This window comes from Monodelphis domestica, chromosome 1, assembly GCF_027887165.1.
Source record: "Monodelphis domestica isolate mMonDom1 chromosome 1, mMonDom1.pri, whole genome shotgun sequence".
Taxonomy (NCBI): Eukaryota; Metazoa; Chordata; class Mammalia; order Didelphimorphia; family Didelphidae; genus Monodelphis; species Monodelphis domestica.
The window spans coordinates 627682811-627704306 of NC_077227.1; the positions used below are offsets into that span (position 1 = coordinate 627682811).

At 38.6% G+C, this 21496-nt stretch overlaps 1 protein-coding gene across 1 annotated transcript in view; it reads left to right on the plus strand.

The window, feature by feature from the left end:
* The first annotated feature begins 9917 nt into the window (after positions 1 to 9917).
* The window catches only part of TMX4 (thioredoxin related transmembrane protein 4), a 131847-nt gene continuing 120268 nt past the window's right edge, over positions 9918 to 21496 (plus strand). Inside the window, exon 1 of the mRNA XM_056813909.1 lies at positions 9918 to 10507. Coding sequence (XP_056669887.1) covers positions 10323 to 10507 — 185 coding nt within the window. The 5' untranslated portion in view covers positions 9918 to 10322. The remainder of the gene's footprint in view (positions 10508 to 21496) is intronic.

Consider the following 21496-nt stretch of genomic DNA (forward strand, 5'->3'; position numbering starts at 1 on the left):
ATGGCTGAGAGGGCGACGCAGCAAAGCACTGTGGAGTGCTTATGGCGTGTTGGAGCACAAAAGACAACACGGCCATCCAATGCAGCTGAGGAAGTCTCTAGGTGTAACGACTTTTTGTACCATTGGACCCAGGCTTCCAACGCTGAGAGAGTGGGACTGTCTCTGTGCATCGACTTTTCCACTTAAATCTCTTTCACGCACAAGTATCTTTGTGCACTCATCTATCCTAACCCCGTCCACCCTCTTCAAGACCTGCGGCTATGGGGGAGTGACGACGCAACAGGTGGAGGTGACCATTGGCAGTTGTAGTCATGATTCTGCACGTAGGTGGCCCATGGACCAGTGGTCTCTTGTCCCTGTAGGGCACTCCCTGTAGGACGTTCGGCAACATCCTGGGCGACTGAGCAGCCCTCTCTAGGACAGCACTGCTCACCCTAATCAAGGGAGGGGACTAGCAAAGGTGTCCTAAACATTGCCTGCCCTACAAACACCCAGTCAGCACACTGCAGCTGGCGGGTCATCCCTTTAAGCGGTCAAAATCAAAGAAAACAAAATACAAAGAAACTCCTACCAGGAGCATGGAACATCAGAGCATTACTTGATAGAGAGAATACCCCAAGACCTGAGAGAAGAACAGCTCTAATTGGTAAAGAACTGGCGTGATATAACATCGACATCGCAGCCTTAAGTGAAACACACTTACTAGAAGAGGGATCACTCAGTGAACCCACCACTGGATACACCTTCTTCTGGAAAGGTAGAGCCACAAATGAAGGCAGAATCCATGGTGTTGGCCTGGCCATCAAGACCAGTTTGCTCAAACAGCTGCCAGACTCACCTGTGGGCATCAGCGAGAGGCTCATGAAGATCCGTTTGCCTCTCAGCATAGACTGTTATGCCACAATCATCAGCGCATATGCCCCAACACTGACCAGCACAGAGGAGACCATTGAGCAGTTCTACTCTGACCTGAGTGCCGTCCTGCACTTAGTGCCCACAAATGACAAGCTGATACTACTGGGAGACTTCAACGCCCGCGATGGCCAGGACCATGAAAGATGGAAAGGAGTGCTTGGCAAACACTGTGTGGGCAAAATGAACAACAACGGACTACTGCTACTCAGCAAATGCTCAGAGTTCGAACTCACCATCATGAACACTGTTCAGAATGGCGAACAAATATAAAACAACATGGATGCACCCAAGATCAAAACAGAGGCATCTCATTGACTACATCATTGTACGCCGGCGAGACATCCAGGATGTAGAGATCACCAGAGCCATGAGAGGAGCTGAATGCTGGACAGACCACTGATTGGTTAGAGTGACTCTTCAAATGCGCATTGCGCCTCGCCATCCAAAACGCGCCCAGACAGTTCACGCATTTTACAATGTGAGTTGTCTTAGAGATCCATCTTATTTGCAAACATTCCAGTCCTGCCTGGATGACAAGCTGTCTGCCAAGGGACCACTCACTGGAAGCTCAACCGAGAAATGGAACCAGTTCAGAGACACAGTGAAGGAAACATCAAAGGCAGTCCTAGGCCCCACACAACGCAACCACCAGGATTGGTTCGATGAGAACAACACTGCTATTGAAGACCTATTGAGCAAAAAGAACAAAGCCTTTATGAAGTGGCAAAATAACCCAAACTCTGCTCCTAAAATGGACAGATTCAAGTCTCTCCAAGTCACAGCACAGTGTGAGATCAGGAAGATGCAAGACCGATGGTGGGAAAAAAAAGGCAGAAGAAATCCAGCGGTTTGCTGATATGAAAAACTACAAACAATTTTTCAGTGCCCTCAAGACTATCTATGGGCCATTAAAACCCACCACCTTCGCCACCTGACTGCAAAAACAAAGACAGCAGAGAGACTCATTCTGGAAGCTCTCTTTGCAGATGACTGTGCTCTCATGGCCCAACAAGAAAATCATCTTCAAACCATTGTGGAAAGGTTCTCTACTGCAACAAAACTGTTTGGCCTGACTATCAGCCTCAGCAAAACAGAGGTGCTGTTCCAACCTGAACCAGGGAGGCCAACTAACCAGCCATGCCTTACAATCAATGGCATGCAGCTTTCTAATGTCAACACTTTCAAGTACCTGGGCAGCACCATCGCCAACGACGGGTCCCTAGACCAAGAGATTAATGCCAGGATCCAAAAGGCCAGCCAGGCACTCGGGCGGCTGCGCTGCAAAGTCCTCCAACACAGAGGTGTAAGAACTGCAATGAAGCTCAAAGTGTATAACACAGTGGTCCTCAGCTCGCTCCTGTACAGTTGCAAGACATGGACACTGTACCAGAAGCACATGAAACAGCTGGAGCAATTCCACCAACGCTTTCTCCAGTCAATCATGAGGATCCTATGACAGGACCGAACCACCAATCAGGAAGTCCTTGACAGAGCCAACTCCACCAGCATCGAAGTCATGGTCCTCAAAACCCAGCTACGATGGTCTGGACACGTCATCCGAATGGACCCACAGCGAATACCAAGACAGGTATTCTATGGTGAACTGTCAGCTGGACTCAGGAAACAAGGCCGACCAAAGAAAAGATACAAGGATCAGCGAAAGTCCAACTTGAAGTGGGCTGGCATTACAGCAAAGCAACTAGAACTCGCTGCCTCTGTTAGAAGCAACTGGAGAACACACATTAACCATGCCACCACCACCTTTGAAGATGAATGACGTCGACATCTTGGCACCGCGCGTGAAGGCCGACACCCGGCCACAACCGCACCTCCCGTAACATCTGGAGTCCCATGCCCCTTGTGCCACACACTCTGCGCCTCAGCCTTTGGACTCCAAAGCCACATGAGGGTACATCAATAGATGATAATGCACAAAGACAATAGTCATTCTCGGTCACTGAGAGACTACCACTACTGATGGTAAGATACATTGTACTCAGAAAAATTGATGTCTAGTATGAAACTGTATGTTTTAAAGGCTAAGAGACACGAAAGGGAAATACAGGGAATAGAATTTCATTCTGGAGTAGAATGATTATTGGTTTTAAAGATATCAGGAAGACCTCAAGGTCCACTCATAAAAATAAGCCAAGCTTTGCCACTTGTGAAGTTGATGTTTACATGGCTCAAACATATCAAAGGAGGAGACTCTCAAATTGGTTATTTCCTTCTTCAGAAAACCAATTTTGAGTTTTGCTCCTAGAAAATTGATCTTGAGTTAGATGGGAATCAGAAAAACTAATTTCTACTATTAAACTGGTTGTTCTAAAGGCTCAAATATATGAATGGGAATTATAGGGAATAGAATTTCATTATGGACTGGAATTATTACTTTTTTTTTAAATTGTCTGGAAGACCTCAAGTTCCACTCATAAGAATAAGCCACTCTTTGCCACTTGTGAACTTGATGTTTACATGGCTCAAACATATCAAAGGAGGAGAATCTTAAACTGTGATTGTTCTTGGTTTTCAAAACCACAATTGAGTGTGTTCCAGAAAGATGATGGTAAGATAGATGCGACTCAGAAAAATTGATTTCTAGTATGAAATTGGATGTTCTAAAAGCTCAAACACATAAAAGGGAAATATTGGGAATAGAATTTCACTCTTTAGTGGAATGATTATAGTTTTTAAAGATGTCAGGAAGACCTCATGGTCTACTCATAAGAATAAACCACTCTTTGCCCCTTGTGAACTTGATGTTTACATGGCTTAAACCTATCAAAGGAGGAGACTCTCAAATTGGGATTATTCTTGCTTTCTAATTCCACATTTGAGTGTGGCCTGAAAGCTTATGGTAAGATAGATGGGACTCGGAAAAGTTGATTTCGTGTATGAAGCTGGATGTTCTAAAGGCTTAAACACATGAAAGGAAAACATAGGGAATAGAATTTCATTCTGTAGTAGAATGATTATGGTTTTTTAAAGATGTTTTGAAGACCATAAATTCTATTCAAAAGAGTAAGGCACTCTTTGTCACTTGTGAACTCGATTTTTACATGCCTCATATATATTAAAGGAAGAGACTGTAATTGGGATTATTCTTGCTTTCCCTTACCACATTTGAGTGTTTGTCCCAGAAACCTGATATATATAGAGAGATGTGATTCAGAAAAAATGATTTATAATATGAAATTGTATGTTCTTAAAGGCTGAAATACATGAAAGAAAAAAAGTGGTAATAGAAATTCATTCTGCAGTAGAATTTTTATCAATTTTTAAAGATGTCTGGAAGACTTCATGGTCCATTCAAAAGACTAAGCCACTCTTTCCCACTTGTGGACTCGATGTTTACATAGTTCAAATATATTAAGAGGGGAGACTGGAATTGGGATTTTTCTTGCTTTCCAATATCACATTTTATTTTGTGTTCCAGAAATCTGTTAATTAGATATAGATGGGACTCAGAAAATTTGATTTCTTCTATGAAACTGGATGTTTTATGGTTCAAACACATGGGAGGGAAACATAGGGAATAGAATTTCATTCTGGAGTAGAATTTTTACCACTTTTTAAAGATTACTGGAAGACCTTATGGTCCATCCAAAAGACTAAGCCACTCTTTGCCACCTGTTTATTTGATGTTTACATGGCTCAAACATATAAAGTAGGAAACTAAGAAATTGGTGTGTTTCTTTTTAGAAACTGAGTGTTTTTCCTAGAAACCTGAAGTTGAAATAGATGGGAATGAAAAAAAAAACTGATTTCTACTACTTTAATGTTTATTAATGTAGATAAACATATGAAAGGAGAAGCATATGCAACATTCATTCATTCCTTATAAAAATGTTTACAATATTTTTAGACTTCTAGTTCACTGCAGTATCTATAAAAAAAAAAGAGTAAGAATCCCTTTGCCACTTGTGAACTTGATGTTTATATGGCTTAAACATATCAAAGGAGCAAACTACAGAATTGGTATTTTTCTTTCTCTTGAAAACGAAGTTTGAGTGTTTGTCCAATAATCTTTATATTGTGATAGATGCGCATCACAGTAACTGATTTCTACTAATGAACTTGATATTCATATGGATAACACACCGAAGGATACATACCAAAGGATAACTATATGGAATATGAATGTATAGCTCCTTAGAATGATTACAGAATGCTGTTTGCCTGATGATGCCTTCTATGTTGTAAGGAGGCAAGGGATGGACTAAGAGATTTAGAAATAAAGACTATCAAAACAAAAATAACTGTCTCTCAAAACAAAAGTGACAAAAGTACAGCTGAACTTCACTCTGATATAGCTGTTAATGAGCCTACCAGGGCTCAAAATTGTTGCTAGTTTAACTCCTATTTCATTAGGGAGTTAAATAGTTCATAACAAAGCAATTATTGCTAGGTGGGACACAAAGGACATCTTGGCCTGGTTGATGGGGAATAATCTAAGATGGTTAAGGAGATTCTGATAATATATAATTGATGAACTGTCAAACTTTCTGCCATGTGTTGGTCTCACTTGTGAGGTTTCCCAGTTTGGTCATGGTAACCAATTGCTAAAAAGAACTGTCTATCAAATAAGGCGAAAATTACACATGAAGAAGTAGGGTAGACTTTGAGCAGGTGAATAGAGAAAAATGATTAATGAAGGAGTCTTTTTCCATGCTTAGAAATGCCCCCGATTCCATTCTACTAAAGATGAACAGAAAGGGAAGATTGATAATTTCATGTAGCTCAGCAGATGCCACTCCAATTGCAACAAAACAAAAAGCAGCTACAGGAAAAGCAATTCTAGTCCTCTCTCAGCCAATCTCACTCTCTCCTATCCATAATCATCAAGTCCCTACTATGTGCCAGTTTTTTGCTAAACTAGGTCTCCTTGTTGTTTATACATCATCTTTCTCATCTCTATTTGGCTTCGATATACCAAATAAAATTCCAGCACTCATAGTAATTCCCAATCCTTCTCAATTCTAGTGCCTTCCCAATTATTTTTTTTCAGATTCATCCTGTATATTTCTTTATACATATTTTACATGTCTCATTAGATTATAAGCTCCTCCCTTGAGCACAGGATCTGTCTTTTGCCTTGGCATTCCCAGGATTTATCACTTTGCCTGACAAATAACTGGTGCTTGATCTCTTATCAACTTTCAGTTACTGTGAAAATGCCAAATCTGATGACCTTTTTCCTGGCTATTATATTTCTTCATCTTTTGCCACATTTGAACATTGACTCTACACTGCTAAATGCTCCTTCTTTCCATTGTATTGCTCTTTGCTTGTTTTCTTTCTGCAGTTCGGATGTTCCTCAATCTTCCTTACTGGATTTTTATCATTCTTATACATTATAAGTCCGTATACCTTTGTTCTACTGGAGTTCTGTCCTAAGCTCGCATCTTTCCTCATCATCTTCCATGAACTCTACAAGGAGATTCACTACCAAATCTTGACTTTTTCATACCAATCTCTCTCCTGAATTCCAGTTCTGTTTTAACGTCTGGTTTGGTTTTCAGTTAATACTCAAGATATTATCAACTATGAAATCATTAGATTAGGTCAAAGTATGATTATTTTTGCAACGCTCATTATACAATACCAAGTTGTTCTCTAAAAATTTTCTACAAGTTTACATCTCTATCAGATGGCTGAGTGTAGTCATTCTACAATTTTAGCAGTTTAAGGCGTTACTGGAGACTTTCAAAAACTAATTCACCATTTACTAGCTAGGGTTCTTTTTTTAATGGTTTCACTAGACAGGATCTTAAGTCTTTTAGGTGTCATTTCATTTCTTTGTTACTTTTTCTCATTTGCTGAGCAGTCTCTTAAAGTTGCCTTAACTTACATATCTTTATCACTGGTATTTGGTATTTAAAGTTATCAACCTTTTTTTTTTTAAAGCCCTTACCTTCCATCTTTCAATCAATACTGTGTTTCCAGGTAAAAGAGTAGTAATGGCTAGGAAATGTGGGTTAAGTGACTTGCATAGGGTCACAAGGGTAGGAAGTATCTGAGGCCAGATTTAAATCCACATTTTCCAATGTCTATAAGCCCAACTCTCAATTCACTGAGCTACCTAGCTGTCCTCAATCTGTTTTCTTTGAATAGTTATTCTGAGTCAACTGACATTTTTAGAAAGTTGCAAATTACAAAATGCTAGTATGTGGGACTTTTCAGCTAGGTCAAAATCCAGGACTTAGAGACAACCTGAACATATAATCAAATTACATAGACCTCCTTAAAAGAGGAATGATCTGAACATCTCAGAAAGGTTTCTTTTTTTTTTTAAAGGTATATTTTTTAGTAATGCTCAATTCTATATATGGCAGTAGTCAGTCATCCTTGTAGCTTCAAAGTCTTCTCAGATATCATACTATCTGGACAACTTCCAGGATGCTGTACTCAAGCACACAGCTCCCCTTGGCAAGGTTTATCTTGTGATTTTTATTCACAATATTATTGATTACTGATTTTCATAAGCAATTACTCAATTAATAATTGGGATTCTTCCTTATCATTAATTCTGATTACAATTAATTAATATAATATTGGCCATCTAAGATTACATGCAGAGATTATACACATCTGACATTAAAGAAGAATATTAAAACAGCTTAACTTTTATACAATTCCTTCATTTGTCAAAATTTGTGTCATATGAACATTTTTTCATTTTAAACTATTTTATAGAAATTTTTTATTTTCAGTGAAGTTTGTCATTATTTTCTCTAAAGGTTGCCCCTTTAATAAAAACATTTCATATCCACTGCACAAATAGATACTTCACTCCATTTTAATGTCTAATCCTTATTTAGTTGCAATTTGTGGAATAAGATGTAGGTCTAAACCCTTTTCCTTTTGGTTATTAAATTAATTTTTTGAAATATAGTTGCTAGAAGATGAATTTCCCCCCAAGATTAAAAAATTTAAGAGTTCATCAAACACCAATCTTTTGTGAACATTTTGTTGGTTATCTGATGTACCACTAGTCTACTCATCCAACTTCCCATTTAGTTTCCTGCACTAGATAGGTTTGAAAATTAGTTTATAAAAATCTATAAGATTATCTCTAACTCTTCAGTGAATTCCAAGACAGTTGCTTTACTCCTTTTTCCATGTAAACTTTACTGATTTTAATTCCATAAAGAACATTGAAAACATTTTGGTTTCATATTAAAATTTGGTTAATGGTATATTCTTATCTATTCATCTGACCAATTCATGAACAGTGAAGAGCATGAAGAACCCTCTAGTTTAGATTCTACTTGATTCTTGCAAGAGGATTTTATTTCTTCTGAGTTAAGATTCCCACCACTTTGGCCAAGGGAGGCACCTTTATTTATTTTTAACTCTTACCTTCTGTCTTAAAAACTGTATTGGTTTTAAGGTAGAAGAGCAGTAAGGGTTAGAGAACTGTGTTTAAGTGACTTGCCCAGGGATCCAAAGCTAGAAAGTGTCTAAAGCCAGATTTAAACCCAAGACCTCTCCAGGCCTGACTACCAGTCCAATTGCTCCCTGTAACTTAGTACTAAATTAATTTTCTTGGTTCAAGGGATCATCTTTCTTTGGTAAGAACTTTCCCCAGTATATGTCACATTTCAGTACCACACTAACTATCCTCCAATGGAAAAATTCTTCCACTTCTATACCTTAGCACAAGAATGCTCTCCTTTACTTTTACTTCTTTTATTGCTAGCTTAAAGCTCAACTCAACTGCTCTTTCCAATACAAACCTCTTCTTGATGTTAGTTCTATTTTCAGAAATTACCAAATACAAATCTGTGAGCATGTGAAATTTCCATGTTAAAATGTAAGCTCCTTCAGAGAAAGGGTTTGTTGTCATATAACTTCAGAAAACTTGCGTGGAAATTTATTACATGCAACTGGTAAAAAAAAATACATATATAAAATTAAAGTGTTTGTTACATTGAATACAAAAGATAGTAAAACAAGACATGAGAACTAGTTTCAAATATTTCAGAAGCAGATATGTGGAAATCAGGGTATATTTATTCCTACTTCAGAAAATATTACTAATGGGAAATCATATGGAAGCAGAATTAGCTCAAAAAGGGAATGGATGACCTTCCTAAATAATGAACTACCTTTTTCTTGGTTATTGTCAAGCAGAGAGTTGAACAAATTGATATGAGGAAAAGGGCAGGCAGTTGTAGCTATAATGACCTCAGAGATTTCTTCTTAGGTTTTTAAAACATTACTTTCACTGAATGATTGATTCATGAAATAGCTATTTTTTTTATTCAGTCCAATATACATTCTACCACTTCTCTAACTCCTTTTCTGCTGACTATAGACATCATTAACTTCACTTCAGTTTTTACCATGGAGGCATTGAGATTGAAATGACAGGTCTGATATTTACTAGTTGATCTTCCAGTTGGTTTTTTAATCTCAAAATGGTGACAATTCTTTGGTTAATTTTTTGTAAATTTTGGTTAATAACAATAACAACAATAACTCTAATAATACAGCAGCTAATATCCCAAAGTTAACCAAGAAGTATTCCGTAAACCCCAAGAATAATATACACCTCTTAAAAGTCCACAAATAAAAGTGTAATGTGAAAGATCAATTTGTTTAGCTCACAGAAATGCAAACTGCTTTTCTTTTAAAATAGTCTATCCTAGTTTTTTCACTGACAGTGTATCTTCTTAGTCTTCTTAAATCATGCTAGCTAGGTTTTTCAAAAAAAAAAAAAATCTTCATTTTTCCTCTTGCAATTAATACCCAACATTTCTCTCAAAAACTACATGAAAATCTACTACAGGTAGCTATTTTTGTTTTCCAATTCTGTATTGAAGGTTGGTTGGGGACAATTTTGAATTCGTTCTTTTCTCTTTTTCTTTAAATGCCCAAAGTAAGAGCAACAAAAAACCCCACACCCTTCCTTCACTGCGGAGGCACCAAGAATGCTTCTCTTTCAATAAAAGCACGTTTGCTCATCGGTTTATTTTCGGCAGTGACACACATCAAAAGGGGGGGGGGGGAGGAGCTCGTTGCAATGGCAACCGCCACCACCTCCCAGCCCCAAAGCGAGTGAAAAGTAAAAAAGGCGTGGAAAGACGTGGAGACAGAAAGGAAAAGCGTTTTGTGTGTGGGAGGGGGGAGGAGGCAGACGGGATTTTCTCGCCTTTCCTCCAGGTTTGGTCTGACTAAACCTGGGGGACCCTCCGCTGAGGTTAAGGAATCTTAATTGAGGAATGGGGGAATCTCTTCAGACCACCTTAAAAAGAAAAGAGCAAAAAAAGGGTGGGGGCCTGAGGTGATGAGCGGGGGGAAGGAAAAATTAAAACCCCGAGCCCGCCCCCCTCCCCGCCGCAGAGCCAGCCTCCGATTCACTTCCTGAGTTTCAAGCCTTGTCTTCCCTCCTGCCTTACAACATGGCCGGCCGAAAAGCTAAGGAGACCCGGGGGCCCGGGGCTCCAAGCCTCGTAGCCGTGGCAGTGGCGGTAGCGCTGGCTGGACCCCCTCCAGTAGCAGCGGGGCTAGAGGAGCCGAGCCGGGTCCGAGCCATGACGTCCAACAACTGGACTCTGGTGCTGGAGGGGGAGTGGATGCTGAAATTGTAAGTTGCCCCCTGCCCATTTTGCTGCCCAGGCCGTCGCCGCCCCCAGCCTCTGTGCTGGTCTAGGCCGCTGCCGCAACCCCCTTCTTTCCCCGCCCCACACAAGAGAATTTCCCCCCCTCCCTTCTCTAGAATCCTTCCCCCCAAATCCGCAATGCGCCCGACCTGCAGCGTCCACGCTCCAGCTCTGAGCGCAAAGTAGGGGCGCATGCGCCTTTTGAGAACTCGCGCCGGACGAGCCCCCCACACCCGCCCCTCTCCGGAGGAAGTGTGTAGTCCCCCCTGCCGAGCTCCCTTTTGGAGAGAAAGGGGAAGGTTCACTAAAGGGGAAACTAAGGGCTTCTGGGAAAAGAGGTTGTCTAGGGGCTGGGGGAGGGCGAGTCCTCTGTGCTTTAGAATGGGATTAATGGAAGGTGTAATTTCTGAGGAAGGGAGGAATATGGGATTACGTACTTGGGGTAGGGCCTGAACTTTGAAAAGGTTTACACTCCTTAAAAAAGTCCCAAAAAAGGGTTTGGGTGTAGGAGATTGTTTTCTGAGGACGTGGGGGGAATGAAGTGGAGGGGTGAAGAAATCTTTCCAGTGTGCTTTTTCCTTCTTATAGGAAGGGGGAGGGGCACTAGAATTAGGGTTTGTAGCCCAGTGAAACCTAGAAGGTTCCCCCCCCCCCCCCCAGGAGTGTAAAGAGCATGGTTCCCCATTGAAGGTGCATATTTTCCTTTAGAATCAGCAAAGTAACATAGGAAGAGCCCAAGATTGGAAATCAGAGGCATTGGGTTTTTGAATTATTTCCTACCAGGGTCAAGGTACAACCTTCCCAGAAATTGATAGAGAGAGAGAGAGAGTGTGTGTGTGTGTGTGTGTGTGTGTGTGTGTGTGTGTGTGTGTGTGTGTGTGTGTGTGTGTGTGTGTTATCTTCAGTTTAAAATTGAACTAGAAGATTTCTGAGGTTTCTAACAGCTCTGAAACAAGTGCCCTCTGGTCTTTGGACCTGGGGCTGTGTCACTCTTGGGGAAGACATTCAGAAAGGGGAACGAAAAGCTGAAGATTGGGGAAGGGTTTATTGCTGCATGTATATACTATGTATTCAGGTTCCTGTAGCGGAATGGATAACAATTTGGGGCGAGAAGACTTTAGGGCATAGAATTCCACAGTAGTGATCAATCTTCAGTTTTATAACAGTTTGTATAGCTCTATTTACTCTTATTTGCTACTTTTTCAACACTTAATCTTTTCGTCTAAGAGCAGACTTTTATACTCTTTCATTGTGATTTTGTTAGTTATATTTTCCTTTAATTTACTTATTTACTAAATATATCCACAAATTTTCCCAGTCTTTCCAAATTATCCCTGCATCACAGAAGGATCTGGTGACACATACTCATACAAATGACATCTTTTATGATTCTACCTTTCTGTTCACTTTTGGAGGTAACATACACTATTTTTTTAGTTTTAATTCTGTAGTTGTATATGATTTTCTCTTGGTTCTACTCTTTTATTACATTCTCCTGTGTAGTTTTTTACAAGTTTAAAAAGAATATTTTCAAAGAATTTTTTTAATAAGTCTGATCATTATTTCTTATAGCTCAGTAATATTCCATTACAAATATATACCATAATTTGTTTAGCCATTCCCCAATTGATGAGCATCCCTTCAATATCCAGTTCTTTACCAAGTCAGGGAGCCACTATAAATATTTTGCAAATAAATGTTCTTTTCCTTTTCCCCTAATGTCCTTGGGTAACAGACTCAGCAATGGTATTGATTGCTGGGTCTTCCTGTATAGGTGTAATTCCAAATTGCTCTCCAAAACGGTTGGATCTGATTGCAGGTTTGCATTTTCACCAACAGTTTTATTAGTGTCCACATTTTTATACATCCTCTCCAACATTTGTCATTTGCCCAGTTGTCATTTTAGCCAGTCTTATGAGTGTGAGATGATATCTCAGAATTGTTTTGGTTTGCACTTCTCTAATCATAGTGATTTAGATAATTTTTCATGTACCTATATATGGCTTTGATTTCTTCATCCAAAAATTGCCTGTTTATATCTTTTACCCATTTATCAATTGAGGGATGGCTCTTTTTAAAAAAAATTTGACAAAGTTCACTTTATATTTTAGATATGAAATCTCTTAGAAGCAGGTTATAAAAATTTTTCCCCAGCTATATATTCCTTAAAATGCTCTTGAACAATAATTATAGATCTTCTTAGTCCTGAAAACAAGGAAAAATAATTGGAAATTATGAGTAAAGGTGAAATTACTCATATAAAAAGACACTTTCTGGTACATTTAATAACGTATAGTAAATGAAGCAACAACAACCTCAACATTTGACACTGGAGAATTTTTTGATGCTTGTGTATACTTTAGTGTATCTGTGTTATCATTTCTGTGTGCTCCTCAGAACCAGTGCAGATTACAGCCCGTTTATCTCCTTTTCCTATGTAATATTTGTAACTTTTTGGTAATTCTTTTACAAGAATCTGTCCAACCTACTAGATTTAACTTTTTTATTTTAACATTTTATAGATGATAAAAAATATAAATCTGTCATCTACTCTTTTTTTTTTCTACTCATATGGCTAGTACCATAATTCAGGCTTTTATCCCTTTTTACAAGAATCGAAGTAGACTTCCTGATCTTTCTCTCTGCTTCTAGTACCACTCTTCTTCAAACTTTGCAAAGGTCTGATGCTCTTCTTGGTGGCTACCTCTTGTCTTTGGCATTTAAAACCCCTCACAGTCAATTCAACTCAATAAACATTTATTAAGCCTCTAGCCTACTACAGCCTGGCACTGTACTAAGGACTGTGGATACAAATAAGAAAAAGAAAGACCCCTGCCCTCAAGGAAAATAGTACCCAAAAGAGTTGAGGAGGAAAGGGACACTCCTGGATTTCTTGTTCCCAAGAGTTAGAAATCAAGCAGAGCTGCAGCTTGTAAAGATTAAAATTTAGGGGAGACGGGGAGACTGAGGCAGATAGAAATTAGTTTATCTCTGCAAGGAGTATTAGATTTTTTTAGAGGTTTATTGAAGATTAAGGATTAAAGAAAATACAGGGTAAGAAACACGTGTCCAGGCCATAGAGTGGCCTAGACACAACCTCACCTACATTATGAAAAAAAGCCAGGCCTGCCCCAAAACGGAAGTCCAAGAGCGAGAAAAGAGCCCTCAAAAGTCTTTGAATCAGCTTAAATACCTTCTCAATCTCGGCCCAGGTGAGATTACAAGGCATTCTGGGGAAGTGGAGCAAAGGCTCGTGGGGATTGTAGTCCTGTATTCGAGTCTATTTTTTATAAGCTGGAAAGTAACATTTGGCTTTAGCATGACTTTTCAAGCTGATTACATTCTAACCACGTTGACCTGTTGATATTCCCCACTGTGATATTGAAATCACTTTAAAAGACTGATATATATATTAATTTATGGTCGCCAAGGAATTCACCTATGTAATTCCCTAAATGAAACACTCAAGTCAGAATGGAGTTTATGGTGGTTTAATCACAACGGGAGTAAGAAGAGGGAGAGAAGTAGAGAGGAGGAAAGGGGAAGAGGTTAACTCAATCTTCTGGCAGAGCCAGAGGGAGTTTAGGCCTGGAAGGCCAAAGTAGAAAGGAGAATCAGTCTTTGACTCACTGGACCGATCTGAAGGAAGCTGTCTGCAGGCCTCCTCCCTGCTCAGGCTACTAGCACCAACCGCTGCCCAGCTCTGTCCACAGGAAGTGAGCGAATTCCAGAGGCTGCTTCCTACATCACTTCCTCTGCCTCACAAGTGCCAATGGCGATTCAAGCTTGGCTTAGGACAGCCCAGGTGGGCAGTTAGTCATCTCTGATTTGTCCTTGACTAGCACATGCCCATGCAGCCTGGGTGTACAAAATTTTTTGGGTGTTATACCAAGCAAGATGGAGATTCCAAAACTCACTCCACTTATGACATATCACTTGCTTTTTTTGTTTCTTCATGCCTGGGATTTGCTCTCTTTTCTCCTCAAGAAGGGAAGTATGGTTAAACTTTTTGTGCCTCAGTTTGTTCATCTGTAAAATGGTTGGACCTGATGATCTCTAAGGATCCATCCAATTCAAGTTCTATAATATTATGATCCTATAATCTTTGTTAGAACTCCTAATTATCTTCAAGGTTCACTATATGTTACCTTGGAGAATATTAGGGTTAAAGATATAGGCAAAAATAAATGCAACAAGCAGTTTGGGATTTGAAGGCTATTGAATAGCACTCCAGTATCTCAAATGCAATCTAGTACATATGTATGTCTTCATAATAATTTTATGAAGAGAGTGTAAACATATAGTTTGAGAATTGCTTTTTTGGAGCTATTTGCTAGGAATTACCAAAGTGATTTTTCATATTCTTTTGCGCCATGCTGAGGTAAGAAATTTTTAAAACCCATCTATATATCCCCAGTTCTTTAGGAGCTTACATTCCACTAGAGGAATACCAATTATAAATGAAAATTACACATGTTTATTTTGTATTGTCAAACCCCTATCTTCCTGAGTGTCTGACCCCACCAGATCAGAGGTGAATTGAGTGAGAGAAAAACTAGAAACTGAGGAAGAAACAAAGGGTATTTAATGTATTCTTCTTAGCATGCATGTAAGAATCCCTCTCCTAAGGATATTAGCTACTTTACTATTAAAAGATGAGGAAGAGGAAAAGAAAACCAAAGGAGATTATTGCTTGAGAGACAGGTATAACATCAAATTCTTGACTTTTTGAAGTGACTTTTTGGTCTTGAGGAGATAAGCTGATAGCAATGATCTTATCTGGAAATTTCACAAGCCCCTCCTGGTGAGATAAAGATCATAATTTTATCAGGAAAGATTCTTAGGATTGTTCTCAGTCCAGGCCCTTTTAGTACAGTTAAGGCAGGTTTAGTTGGTAGGTCCCCATTTCTCAAGCTAAGCTTATTTTCACAAATGATTATTGTGATGTATCAGAAACCCTTGGAAAAATAGAGGCTTGAGCAAATTCAAATAATTATTATAGTGTTACTTTCATATTCTCAGTATATTCTAGGTATCTCCAAAATCTTAGAAGTGCAATTTAATAGCTTCAAACTGCACCCTGACTTTTGGAACACTAATTTCTTTGTATGTACATGTTGTCTTCCCAGTAGATTTTAAACTCTGGGAGAACACAAGCTTTCACTTCTGTTTTATCTTGAGGTTGTAGCAGACATCAAATAGGCACTTAAGAGTATTGACTGGTCGGAAGTAAATATAGAGTTATACTGATTTCAAGAGGAAGAGAACAGAGTACCTGGGAGGAATCAAGCCAAGCCTCTTGTAGGAGTTGACACACCCAACTGTATTTTAAGGAAAGGAAGAGTTTCTAATAGGCAGATATGAGATTGGAGAACATTCCACTATAAAGAACCTTCACAAAGTCATGGAAGTGAAAGATGGAATGTCATAATTTTGGGGAAAGTAAACAGGCTAGTTTTATTGGAACAATGAATGCAAGGAGAGAAGAATCATTACAAAAGTAGGTTGAAGCCATACTGTAGAGAGCTTTAAATACCAGACTCAGGATTTTATATTTTAACAAAAAGGCAATTAGGGATGCATTTAAGCTTTTTGGGCAAAGGCCAGACCTGTACTGTAGGAATATTAAGTTGTTAGCTGTGTGGAAAATGAATTGAAAAGGAATGAGACTGTAGGAAGACCAGTTTTGAGGCCATTGAGGCCACAGGTAAGGGATAATGAGAACCTAAATTAGAGTGGTCTTCATTTGAAGAGATGAAAAGGGGTGAATATGGGAACTGAGGTGGAAGTAACACTGATGAGATTTTGCAACTGTTTAGATACGGGAGTGACTTGAGACTAAAAAAGTGCAGGTTGACTTATTCTCCAGGCATCTGAACATGGTTGACTGAAAAAATGGTAGCACCCTCTTATTGCAGTAGGCAAGTTAGGAAAAGAGTGAGTTAGGGGAAATATCTTGAGTTCTCTGTAGGAAGTATAAGCCTATGGACATCCAGAAAGAGAAAACAATTAGGCAATTGGTGAGCTTGGAAACTCAAGTTCAAGAGAGACAAAGGCCAGACATGGATTGGAAAGTCATTTTTATAAAAATGGTTAATATGATAATAGCATTTTAAAGAGGGCAGTGGATTGATTGCTAACCCTAGGGATAGGAGGTCCTGGGTTCAAATTTGGCCTCAGACACTTCCTAGCTGTGTGACTCTGGGCAAGTCATTTAATCCCCATTGCTTAATCCTTACTCCTCTTCTGCCTTAGAACCAATACACATGTATGGATTCTAAGATGTTAGGTAAGGTTTTTTAATTTTTTTTAAAGAGCATATTAGTAGTGTTAAGTTTGCAAAGAACCTTACATTTATTATGCAATCCTTATAGCAACCCTGGGAGGCCATTACTCCTATTTTCATTTTACTGATGAGGAATCTAAGAAGCAGGTCAAGTGACTTGATAAAGGTCTTAGAGCTATTAAATATCTTAAGTAGGTCCACCATGCCATGTAGAGTGTAGCAGTCCACCCCTAGCTATGGGCAAGGGGAACAGTTGGTATGTACAGATTGCCTTAGAAGAGAGCATGCTCAGTCTTGAGCATGCTCAGTATTGCACATGGCTGGGAAAGCCTCTGACCCTTGACCCCAGCTTCTCCCAGGTTAGGTGGGAACACAGGTTTCTTTGTGCTCACCTGGTTAAGAGAAACCACACCGATACCTTGTCATTAACCAATGAGAATCATCCCTATGTACTGTGTATATTTGCATATCAAAGATTATATATAGCCCAGCAAGCTCCGCCTCTCTCTCTCTCTCTCTCTCTCTCTCTCTCTCTCTCTCTCTCTCTCTCTCTCTCTCTCTCTCTCTCCTCTCTCTCTCTCGATCTCTCTCTCTCTCTCTCTACCTTTAAACCTCCTCTATCTCTCTTTCATCTCTCTGACCTGTGTGGTATTAAATGTGGATCTCTGGACTGGTAAAAGACTTTGGAAGGGTCCTTTGATCAGAGCTTAGCTGTGGCTCATGGAATATTAATAAAGACTCATTCCTGCCACCTCATATCTCTAATTTGACTCCGTCATACCCCTTGTGGTATATAAAACTTCTATCCTTTCTCTATCTTCCTACCTTAAAGCTTCTCTCTCCCCTCTGAGGAAGCTTTATAGAGGAAATGAGGTTATCAAGAAGAGATAATGTAGAGATAGAAGAGGAGATCTAGGCCACACCCTGAAGTAATGCCTTCCTTTACTAGTAGGACAAGATGGTGATTTAGCCATGGTTCTGGAGAAGGGGTCAAATAAGTAGGGTAATGAAATCAGAGAAATGACATGAATATCTAGATAAGTATTTATCCAGAGTAAAGTCAACTGTGTCATACTGCAGAGTGGTTAACAAGAATAAAGGCTATAAAAAAGCCATTCAATTTAGCAGATATGTGATCATTAGTAACAGTGGAGAGCTTAATTTCAATTAATTGATAGAGATTATGGACATTAATTCCAGAATGGAATAGTGAGAGGCGAAGAAATGGAGGTAAGTTTAGATTTTTTTCCCTAGGATTTTGGTTTTGAAAGGGAGGAGAAATATGTGGCAATAACGTAGAGTTGATTAAGGCAGGTAAAATTGTTGTTTTTTAAGGATAGGAGAGACTTGGATAAGTCTAAAAACAATAAAGCCAGAGCCAGTAGACAGAACAAATGTGTTAATATAATTCCTGAAACACAAGGTGGAGAAAAAGGTGAGACTTAGGATAGCAGACCTCCACATCAGTGGTCTTGTCACTCTGTATGCCAAGAATCAGTGCTTAATTACTGTCATCATTTCTTTTTATCAATAGGAGATAAAATCATTTATATATATGTATATGAAATCTCTAAAAGTTGAGATTGTTACAGACTCCAAAATAGTCCATCGTTTTAAATCCTCATAATTAATTTCATTATGAATCTCCTGTCAGGGTGCACAGTGACATCATGGTAGCAAAACTTCCTAGATCAGCAAGCATCCCAGCTGCAGTCACTCATAATAATAATATAGTCACTGTCGAGGCACCCCTTTTTTAAGTTTGACAGGCATAGCAAGCCTAGAATTCATATTTTGTAAGAAGTTACACTAAATCCAAGTTCTTTATCTTATTGTGGTATTGGTGTGAGTGAGACTTTGGTTGGTCTGTGAAGCCAGAAGCTTCAGGTACAGGCTGAACAACAAATTCTGACTTTAGACCCGTATCTCAACTTTCAGAGGTTATCCCAGAAGACTGACTGCCACAGACTGGGAGAAACATGAGGCCTGTGCTCACGTAGAAAATACCTACCCTGAAAGATTCCTAGTCCTTTTGAAGCATTAAAGCCTAGAGAGTGAATCAGTTATCAAACAGTCATTGAACCTAGCTGGCTGTCACCATGGGATTAAGGTGCTATAAACATGTACAAATTGCCAAAGTGTTCTAGTTACATCACCTTCCTCCCACATATCCATTCTTTTGAAGATGAGGAACTATCACACTGTGGTTGAAACAATTCGTGTAGGACCTTTTGGAATTTAAGAATGTGGACTGGCAGGAAAATCAAATTTACTTTTGCCAAAATAGCAGAATAGTCCAGTATTATATTCCTGACGAGATAAGTATTTTAGCAGAGTATTTTGTTCATAGGATATTTATTAGTTTTGTGACCCTGGGCAAGTCACTTAATCCTGTTTTTCTCAGTTTCCTCATCTTTAAAATTGATGCACACAAAGTATTGATTGTTGTTTTTCTTGAAAGAATTCTGCTTCAGACCTTTTCCGTAGTGAGTAAAACAGGACTTAATATTGGGTTTGGGGGCAGCTGTAGGGCTAATTGGTCTGTGGGTATTCTCTCTAATTAATACAAATGACACCCTTCTGTGTCTGTAAGCACTGGTCATCTCAGTGGGAACCTAACCTCCCTCATCAAAATGAGCTGGAGAAGGAAATGGCAAACTGCTCCAGTCTTTGCTAAGAAAATTCTGGGGAAATAAGGTCATGAAGAAAACATGACTGAAAAACAACAAAAATTGTTCAAAGGTACAAATGTATGTTCTCCTTCTGACTAGCCTTTTTTTTTTCTATCAACAAAAAGAGGAGATAATTTGTTCTAGTAAAAATTTTTTAGGTTCATTAAATAAATACCTGGTAGACCACAACTATAGAGGTCACTTCCACGAGGAAAATTAGAAATTAGAAATTGAAAACTACATTAAATCAAGTGAAGCCTCATGTTAGTGACTGGCATAAACTTAATAATAGCTTTAAAGAAATTAAGCATGTTATCAAGTACCAGCTGAGAAGCATTTTTTATTCACTACTTACACAATGAAGTTATTCCACAATTTTATTCTGTACTCTATGAAGGACTTGTATGTGATTGATGAAAGTAAAGGCAAGAAAGGGATCATTAGTATTATAACAAAACACTAAAAATTTTGGACAATATCAAAATTATGATTTGAAGCATGTCAAACAAGGTCAAATTCTTAATTATATTTTAACCTTGAGTATAGTTTTTCTTTCAAATGTACTTAAGAGATAATGCATTTTGATAAGTATTTATTTTAAAAAAATGTTCTTCACTGTTCTTTTTCGCATATCTTGACTTTTTTAGAGATGAACCTGCTACTTTTTGGTTATCTATGCCTTGGCCTACATTTCTTCTTTATTGAAAAAGAAAACTAGATGATGAAATATGACTGTCAATGGACTTTAAGACAGTTTTGTAGTCTTTAGGTATACTTTTTGGGCACATGAGATAATTTTAGTAAAAATATTTGTAAATATAAAGATGACTCCTGCCTCCTTTTCCATTTTGGAGAGCAATCTGAAATGAATTATGCCCAGAGTTTAAAACAAACAAACAACTGTATATCTTTTGACCCACCAATACTACTATGAGGTTTATTTTCTAATGTGATCATGGAAAATAGAAAAGAAACTATATGTTCTAAAATAATTATAACAGCTCTCTTCGTGGTGGCAAAGGACTGGAAATTGAAGAGAGGCTCATCATTTGGGGAAATGGCTAAACAAGATGGTGATGGAATACTACTTTTCAATAAGAAATAACAAGTGTGTTAGTTTTGAGAAAACATGGAAAGACTTATATCAAATTATGAAGAGTAAAATGAGTATAGCCAAGAGAATATTATATACAACAGAAATATTATTTGAAGAATGACTTGTGTATGTCTACTTTCAGAGAAAGAACTGACAAGTAGAACTAAGACGTGGTTTTATATATATATATATATATATATATATATATATATATATATATATATATATATATATATATATATAAAATGTTTTTTGTCAAATGATGCCTTCTCTAATGGGAGGAGAGAAGGTAGGGAATTAATTGAATATTTAAATGTAACAAACACTTTTAAAAAAATTGATACCAAGACAGAAGGTTTTAAAAAATGATTTGTTTATATCTACCTCCATAGAAAGAACTGATACATAAAAACAAGTGTCAACTTGCAAAAAATGAAGAACCACTCAAGTCAGTCAGAAAGACCAAATTTTTTATCGGGATAAGAAACAGTGTTCAATATTCAGCCAACACACAGAGTCAAGTGCTAAATACCACATAGAACCAAAGCTCTGGGACTCTGGGAACAGTGTCTCTGGGAGAACATGTTGCCAAAGATGATTCTCCAAAGAGTAGCAGAATTTAGGACTTAGTAACAGAACTTTTGGGGAACAAAGGACTGGGAAGTATGATTGATTAGCTTTACAGTGAATTAAAAAAAATGAGGAGCCCAGGGCTTGATGAACCCAATGCTTTATAGCAGGGGTCCCTAAACTATAGCCTGTGGGCCACATGCGACCCCCTGAGGCCATTTATCGGGCCCCCACTGCACTTATGGAAGGGGCACCTCTTTCATTGGTGGTCAGTGAGAGGAGCACAGGATGCATCTACTCCTATGCTCCTGGAGTACTTACTGTATGTGGAGGCTCTGCTCTCCTACAG